General features: G+C 42.7%; 1 protein-coding gene across 1 annotated transcript in view; it reads left to right on the top strand.

The window, feature by feature from the left end:
• riok3 (RIO kinase 3 (yeast)) overlaps positions 1–8460 on the top strand; it is an 18110-nt gene extending 9650 nt beyond the window's left edge. Inside the window, exons 8-13 of the mRNA XM_083777831.1 lie at positions 523–705; positions 3198–3357; positions 4558–4638; positions 6226–6315; positions 7431–7544; positions 8187–8460. Coding sequence (XP_083633957.1) covers positions 523–705; positions 3198–3357; positions 4558–4638; positions 6226–6315; positions 7431–7544; positions 8187–8300 — 742 coding nt within the window. The 3' untranslated portion in view covers positions 8301–8460. The remainder of the gene's footprint in view (positions 1–522; positions 706–3197; positions 3358–4557; positions 4639–6225; positions 6316–7430; positions 7545–8186) is intronic.
• The last annotated feature ends 859 nt before the right edge of the window (positions 8461–9319 follow it).

Below are 9319 nucleotides of genomic sequence, written 5' to 3'. Positions count from 1 at the left end.
GGTTAGAGAGTTAAACCTGACGTATACTTGGGTCTGTGACAGAAAATAGCAGATGTGCAAGCTTGTAGATCGGCTATTTTCAGGCTTCAGGATTACGGAGTAAAAAAAAAACAATTGCACCAAAAAAAGAAAACATGCTAAACGGTCCTCGCAAGCATAGTAATCTGTGCATCAAATTTCTATTTTAGTTTTAGTCTTTGTCTTTTGAATAGTTAAAATAGCCGATCTACAAGCTCACAACGCGTCGCGACACATTGTGAGCTTGTGGATCGGCTATTTTCAGCATGCAACCAAGTGTAAAATGACTTATACTGGATATCTTGTCCAATAGTCCCTTCCTAACATTTTAGTCTAGTTTTTATTTGACGAAATTGTCAATATATTTAGTCTTAGTTTTAGTCGTCATAGCTTAGTTTTAATTTAGTTACTTTCAATTTAGTTTGTCAGTGGAAAAAGGTAGTCGACGGACATTTTTCGTCACTGGTGCAAGCACAGTGATCTCTCTCTCCCTCCCTCCCCCAGCATGGAGGAGCAGAGTGTTCCAAAGGAGGTGGTGCTGAAGGTGTTTAAGACCACCCTCAACGAGTTCAAGAACCGGGACAAGTACATCAAGGACGACTACCGCTTCAGGGACCGCTTCAGCAAGCTCAACCCCCGGAAGGTCATCAAGCTGTGGGCCGAGAAGGAGATGCACAACCTCGCCAGGTTAGGCTCGCTATTTAAAAGTTCGTTGTTCAGTGACATTGCTGACTACCCAAAATTTTCAAATTATTATGAACATTTTGAACATAATGATCGACTATTTTCATTGACGCACGGCTTGGGTCTGGAGTGGAGAGCTGTGTGAGTGAACTGTGTGTGGAGTGAGTGTTTGTAGGGGAGCACACCTGAGCTGACAATGGCAATCAGCCCAGAGTGCTGATGGCAGACACCTGTGGGTGATTGGTGCAGTGGTGGTGGTGGAAGGGGAGTTGTGAATGGTTTTGTCCACCAGTACGCTGCCATTTGGATTGTCTGAGGAAATTCTCAACACTTGCCACTACCTTTTTTCACTGGCGAAAACTACATGAAAACTAAGCTATGATGACTAAAACTAAGACTAAATATATTGACAATTTCGTCAACAAATAACGTCTAGACTGAAATGTGGACAAGAGATCCAGTATAAGTCATTTTACACTCGGTTGCATGCTGAAAATAGCCGATCGATAAGTGAGCCTGTAGATTGACTATTTTCAGCAAGTGTAAAATCAGTCATTATACGACGGCATCGAGGTCCGCCAAAATACATTTTAGTCGACTAAATCAACTGTAGATTTTGTCGACTAAAACTAGACTAAATGTAAAACATTCCAGGTGACTAAAACTAAATGAAAACTATTCAAGAGACTATGACTAAAACTAAAATCAACATGTGCTGTCAAAAATCAACACTGCCCCAGAGTTAGTGTCGAAGTGTCCTTGAGCAAGACTCTGAACCCCTAATTGCTCCCGATGTGCTGATTGGTGCCTTGCATGGTTTCCTCTGCCATCGGTGTACAGTGTGAATGTGTGTGTGAATGGGACTCTATGGGCTGTATTTTGCGTGTCTTAAGTACCAGGTCTTATTACCTAACTTGAGTAAACTAAAGACCTGGAGGCGTGATCAATGCTCTTTGGCCACTCAGAATAGCCAAATGGCATTGATCACGCCTCCAGGTCTTTAGTTTACTCAAGTTAGGTAATAAGACCTGGTACTTAAGACACGCAAAATACAGGTCTTAGTATAGCGCCTTGGATAAAGGTGCTATATAATTAAATGCACCATTTACCATTTAACGCACACAACACCAAATTTGGAAAGAACTTGGGCTGGGCCCCTTCCCTACTTCCTTCACAGGTGTCACCGATGATACTGGGTGATGCTATTGTGCATGTTGGCTCACTGGATACACTCTGCTACCCCAGTGGGTCTCAAAGTGTCCTTGAGTGGGTTCCAAATGGCCCCGTACGGGTGTGTAACTCTGAGAGTTATGAGGGTTCTTCTTGAAATTAAAACGTTTGACAACCACTCTAAATGGAACAGAGTCTTAATTCAGTAACACCTGTGAAGTAAGTAGGGAAGATACTGGACACAACAAATTGAAAAACTCCCACCACGGGACTCAATCAATTAACCCCTTTACAACCACTATATTAATGTAAGTATTTCACACAGCTTTATTAAGTTAGGCCTGTCATCAAAATTAAAAAAAAAAGTCTTCTGAAAGAATATATATTCAAAGATTTGTGCCGCAGATCTGCTATTTTTCAATAGGTAAAGTATAACATAATGCTTAGTTAAAACACCAAAAGGGGTTCCCGCCCAAAATGGGTTAATGGCAAGTATTTCCTACAGCTTTAAGTCCAAAGCGCGCCGAGTGTGTGAGAACTCATGATCTAGAAGGCATTCGTAGAATTGGATTGATTGATTGATTGAAATATGTATTAACAGTTTGCAGAATTACAGTACATTTCAAGCACACACTCAATGTTAACTGAGTGAGTGGACGACCCAATTAAGCATTACACTTGTTTACAAAAGGGTCCACCATGTTCAATTCGTCAAAACATTTAGAGACGTACAAATAGACACTTCTCTATCTATATAGAGCGTCGCAGTCCCACCCGCTATCAGAACGACGAGTGGCCCAGGAAATGAATCCCAATGCATTTTCTCCATAGGCTTTTCTTAAAGTATTTATTTAAAGACGGTTATGCCGCGGACAAAGCCAACTCGGATCGTGACAAATCATGACAATGAACACAATGTTTTGGTCCGATCAAATAATTTATAAGAAGAAAAACAAAACAAATAGTGTTGTCTCCTGCCTTTATTTTCTTCTTTCTAATGATTTGATCGGCCCAAAATATTGTGTTCATCGTCATGATTTGTCACGATCCGAGTTGCCTTTGTCCGCGGCGTAACCGTCTTTAAATAAATACTTTAAGAAAAGCCTATGAGGAAAAATGCATTGGGATTCATTCCCTGGGCCGTCGTTCTGAAAGGGGGAGGGACTGCGACGCTCTATAGACAAAGAACAGAACAGGAACTAATTATAAAGGAGGGGAACAATATATAATGGGGGGGGGGGGGAAGGGGGGCCTGAGGCCCTATAGTGGCGTCATACAAATGTCTCTTGTTTTACTGTGTGCATTGTGTGTGTGTGCGTGTGCAGAATGAAGAAGGCGGGTATCCCGTGTCCAGAGGTGGTGGTGTTGAAGAGGCACATCCTGGTCATGTCCTTCATCGGTGAGGACCACATCCCCGCCCCCAAACTGAAAGACGTCCGGCTGGGAGCCGAGGACATGAAGACCGCCTACCACCAGGTCCTGCATGTAAGACAAACCTATACCGCTGTGTACAGTATACACCTACCATCAGGCACTGTGTCAACTATAAACCTATACCGCTGTGTACACTATACACCTACCATCAGGCACTGTGTCAACTATAGGCATGTAACGATTCGCTCAACTCACGATACGATTCGTATCATGATGCCATTTTTCACGATATTAAAATATATATATTTTAAAGAATAATTACCGTTTTTTTAAATTTTATATAATTTATCTTCCCCCCCCCCTGAGATTTTTTTATTTAACCCATTTAGGCCTGACCTCAAAATTAAAAAAAAAATCTAAATCCTCTATATAATATATAATATTCTAAATAAATATTTTCACGATTTTTCAAAAATAGCAGACCTACAAGCTCGTAGCGCGCCACTGTAGATCTGCTATTTTCAATAGCTAAATTATAACATAATGTTTAAAACACCAAAAGGGGTCCACGCCCAAAATGGGTTAACTACATTGCAAAAAAAGTAGCATTACTTTTGACAGTGCAGAAACATAATTGCCTTCCTTGATGAGCATCAACGACCATCATCACCTGGGCACAGTCAAAGACACACACAGCTCCCCTCTACAGTCACAGACACACACAGCTCCCCTCTACAGTCACAGACACACACAGCTCCCCTCTACAGTCACAGACACACACAGCTCCCCTCTACAGTCACAGACACACACAGCTCCCCTCTACAGTCACAGACACACACAGCTCCCCTCTACAGTGCTCTACTGCTGAAAGTGGCTATCATTTCTCTCCAAAAGCACTTGAATATGATGGAATATGACTAAAGCTCACATTTCACATCACACACTAGCCCCCCCTTTTTATTTTTATTTTTCATTTCAATGAATCGATTCATATCGTCGGGATTAATATCGATATATATCGATATACGATATCCCATTTTAGGCAGGAACCCCTTTTTAGCTATTGAAAAATAGCAGATCTACAAGCTCACGAGCTTGTAGGTCTGCTATTTTTGAAAATTCGAAGAATGACTGACATAGAAACATAGCTTTTTCAGAAAACTGTCATTTTCAAACAGACATTTTTAGAATCTGATCTCAGGTCAGAATGGGTTAAATTAGTGTACTATACTGTATGTATCTGTCTCTCTCTATAGATGATGCAGACTCTATCAGCAATGTGACTTGATGTCTCTCTCTCTCTCTCTCTAGATGATGCAGACTCTCTATCAGAAATGTAACTTGGTCCATGCCGATCTCAGTGAATATAACATGCTTTGGCACGATGGCAAGGTACTGTCTGTGCGTGCGTGCGTGCGTGCGTGTGTGTGTGGTCGATCTACAAGCTCATAACGTGTCATATGACACTATGAGCTTGTATGTACTGTAGATCAGCTGTTTCATATCTGACCTGTGCAACTTTTGTTTATGAATCCTAAAAGCCAAGTCCCAGTCTATGTCCCAGTGTTCAGACGTGAAACACAATTCAATCGTTAAATCACAATTAACCATCAAAATGTCATGACGGTGACCATGTGTGTAGGTCAGTGGTTTTCAAGGTTTTCATTACCCGTCTTTTGAGCCACGGACCGCCATTTGCTATTTAGCCTCTCAGACACAAAACTAAAGAATTATTGGCTATTTCCCCTACCATAAGCCCTCAATGAATTGCATTTAATTGAATGGGGCTATGGGGTGTTGTGCTAATTCGCTTATTTCCATAAAAAATAAATATTCTTTGTTTATATCCTCTGTATATGTAAATAGTATCCCGAGCGGCACACGTTACTACTTATTTTGATGGAAATAAGCGAATTCGCACAACAACCCAACCCCCATTGAGGGCTTATATTAGAGGAAATAGCCAATAATGCACGTTTGCACAAAATAACACCTGGACCTCTTTGTTGGGGACGTAACAACTACACATAAAGGAAAGAAAGCCTTCTAGCATGGAATTCTCCTTTAAGCCAAAGGTTTTAAGTCGACTCAGAAAGTACAGTCACTGCTGCGCCTTCTTGAGGATGTACTCGGTGTTGGGTGACCTTTACTGGGGCAATGATATAACAAGAGGGCCACTCTGGTGGAAAAAGGCGCTGGGCAGACTAAAAATTCCAAGATGGCGACCATAACTGTCAACATGGCAGCCACCTTAGCAGACCAGATAGTGATTTAATTTTTCAGGTTGTGATAGCACAAATACTCTCCTTATAGAAAAAAGGTTGGCCACTTCCATCCAATAAGATCCACCGCCTTGTATTCGCCGGCACCCGCCCCCTCTAGAGCAGAATTCGTTTTTGGCTTTTTGCCTTTATTGATAGTATCAAGTGAAGATGGACAGGAACGAGGGAGAGAGAGTGAGAGAAGGGGAGAGACATGCAGCAAAGGTCGTCATGAGCGCGACTCGAACACGCGACGCGCTGTCAGGCCAGAGCCTATATGTGGCATGCGCCTGGACCACTAGGCCAGCGGGCGCCCCGGCTATGTGTAATTGTGTTGTGCATTTTCTACAGGTGTGTTATAGTCAGATGTGAGTCAGTAGTGTGTATATAATGTTGTGCATTTCCTACAGGTGTGTGTTGGTAGTGTGTACATAACCCATTTTGTGCGGGAACGCCTTTTGGCGTTAGCATTATGTTATAATTTAGCTATTGAAAAATAGCAGGTCTACAAGCTCATAGCGCGCCACCGAGTGGCGCGCTACGAGCTTGTAGGTCTGCTATTTTTTTTTAATTGTGAAAATGCGGCACACATCTTTGAATATATATTCTTTCAGAAGACTTTCTTATTTATTTCGATGTCGGGTCTAAATGGGATAATGTTGTATCTTGTATCACAGGTGTGTGTTAGTAGTGTGTATTTAATGTTCTTGTATCACAGGTGTTTGTCATAGACGTGAGTCAGTCGGTGGAACCGAAGCATCCTCATGGTCTGGAGTTCCTCTTCAGAGATTGCCACAACGTCGCCACGGTAACCAAATATCCCTTGTTGTTGTTTGACTTGAATTCAAATGGCAATGATCGTTTATCTGTGAAATACCAAATGCACAATAAAATGACCTAATACAAAACGAGAGAGGTAGACGGAACACCTCTGTGTGTAGTTGTCGCTACACAACCAATACAAATTGGCCGCTAGAATTACCTTAATAATAGAGAAAATACATCATAAATAAATTCTCAAACCAGATATAATGCACTGTGTACTATGAAAACTCTACATTTCCATTTCCCAGCCATTCAGTTGTAAAAAAAATAACAACCAAAACCCCCCTTTTAATTTTTTTAATTTTAAAGAATATATAATTTAGGGACCCCCCCCCCCCCAAATAATTTTGGGACCCCCCCCCCCCCCCCCCCCCCCCGAGGGGTCGCGACCCCCATGTTGAGAACCCCTGCTATGAGCTGCTATAGAGCGTCGCAGTCCCGCCCCCTCGAGAGACCCGGGGGTTTTGGGCCAAACAAAGAATTAGAAAGTAGAAAGAAACGGCAGGTTACAACACTTTATTTGTTGTTTTTCTTCTTTGTAATTATTTGTTTTGTCCAAAATATTGTGTTTGTTGTCATGATTTGTCACGACTCACGACTCGAGTTGGCTTCGTACAACGCTTAAAAGGTCTTTAAATACGGTAAATATTTTTTTAAATGTCTATGGAAAAATGCATTGGGATTAATTTCCTGGGCCTGGCGTTGTCATGAGGGGGGCGGGACTGCGACGCTCTATAGTGTCTGCCTGAAACATCTTATCTCTACTTTGTGTATTTTTGTTGTGTGTTCTTTCTTTCTTTTTTCCGTAAATTAATCAATCAAAAGTAGCAGAACGTGCCACGTTTCGAGCTTGTAGATATGCTTCTTTCCATATTTTTGAATTTGAATCCTGATATCTGAGTTTTCAGCCCAAAACAGAGACGACCTACTGTAACAACACACATGTTTTTTTTAAGAATCTGCCTCAGGTCTAAATGGGCTAAGCTAGTTACGCCAAAGCAGTGAGCACTAATATTATGCACAACCTTACAACACTGTGGGTGTGGGTGTGTGTGCGTGTCTGTGTGTGTGTGTGCGCGCGCGTGTGTGCGTGCGCAGTTCTTCCAGAAGCAAGGCGTGTCGGAGGCGATGAGCGTGTACGATCTGTTCAACTCGGTAACGGGATTGAACCTCACCATCACGGAGGACGACGAGGCCGAGTTCATGTCCCAGGTCTGTATACTGTATACACATGCACGCACGGACACATGCACGCACACACACACGCACAAACACATGCACGCACACAGACATTGGCGAAGTGTCTGTTACTAGAATCTCGCGAGCTTGGCGGCGTGCTCGCGTCCAACGTCAAACGGTCCGTGCTGTTGGTTGTTTCTCTGTGAATGTCGCGTGTCCGAGTGAGACACACACACACTCACAAAGCGTACTTTTTTTATTTTATTATTATTATATTTTTTATCCCACGATTTTGTAACCCATTTTTCACCCCTGTGTCAATCATCTAATGTGATCCTGGGCTCTACACACCCTCCACCAACCTAGTCCCCATATATGGGGGACAAGGGGAGAGCAACGGACTTGAACTCATGCTTCCTTCATGCCTGAGTGTCCAAGTTGCTCCTTTACACCTGACAGGGGGGAGTTTCCCTGGTTGGACGTAGCGCGTGGAAGGAACACGTTATTCCAACCAGTTCCTTTCCCCTCCATCAGGCGCCCCGGCTGGCCAGGGGGAGGCAGTTTAAAAGCGTACATTTTTAACGAAGGCAGACAGCGATGTGTCTTTGTGGCTACTAACCGTGTTCGTTCCGTCTCTCTCTCTCTCTCTCTCTCTCTCTCTCTCTCTCTCTCCAGATCGTAGCTCTAGAGAAGTGTAATGAAGACCACGTTCAGAGGAAAGGAAAGAAAACCTTCGCCGTTGCCGACGACGAAGACGACGACGACCACGAGGGTGACGATGGCGACTAAATGCCGACGGCCATGTCGGAAGAGAAGCAAACAAAAGTACCCTGACGTCAGTCGGGACCACCTTGACCACCTGTCACACTCATACCGGGGGAAACCCCCGTAATGGTTGTACATTCACGGCTTCATCGTAAAATAATAAACAGAGGAATGTGCATTTTAACATTGATTTTATTTATTATTCTCCCCATTTTGGCTATTTCTGTGCTCGGACGGACACACACACACACACACACACACACACACACACACACACACACACACACACACACTGCTGCGTAATGGAGTGGAGTTACATTCGATAGCGTCCGTGATTGGAGGAAAACTAGTGGTCTGTGATTAGTGAGTTCAAAGTGATTAATAGAGTGATTTCAGCTTAAAGGAATAGAGAGTGATACGGTTTTTCATGGGCTAAAAACGGCCATAGCCGTCATTACAAAATGTGATGAGGTCAGCACATTTGGGCGTGTATTGTGTTGTGTATTGCCGTTTTTAGCCCAAGGAGTGTTTTATGTGCAAAACTAATGCTTGGAATGGGTTTAGAATCATGAAAAACCCCTAGTTTACACGTCGCATGCTTTTAAAGTATAATGCAGTTTAGAACATTTTGCCATAATATTGGTTGTTGATGGTACCCCAACTTTCAGCAGCTGTCAAAAATTCCCCTATAGGGTGGTTGAATAGAAACCACTGTGGGATATGTTAGTAGACACCTTTACAAACACATTGGTGGAGAAAATTCTTGGTAAGAAATTTATTTACACACATTTCTGTGATTACTTTTCAAAGGTAAGTGACACTCACAGGCACGACTACACCAAAGGGAGCCCTACTGCTTTTAAACCCTGCCTTTTTCTACAGCAATACACGGGGAAACAAATCTTTACTATACTCTGCAGCAGTTCAGTGACTTGCCTTCCAGCCTCAAGTTGATCAGTTCATTTGAAAACTTCACTTGCACATCATTTCTTGACAGAAAGTAGCTGTCTACACGTCTACGGTAGATTTTTGTAGTTATAATA

This window comes from Protomyctophum parallelum (assembly GCF_964188405.1).
Source record: "Protomyctophum parallelum genome assembly, chromosome: 12".
Classification (NCBI taxonomy): Eukaryota; Metazoa; Chordata; class Actinopteri; order Myctophiformes; family Myctophidae; genus Protomyctophum; species Protomyctophum parallelum.
Note: the sequence above shows the minus strand (reverse complement) of the source record. Positions and strands in the feature narration are given on the sequence as shown.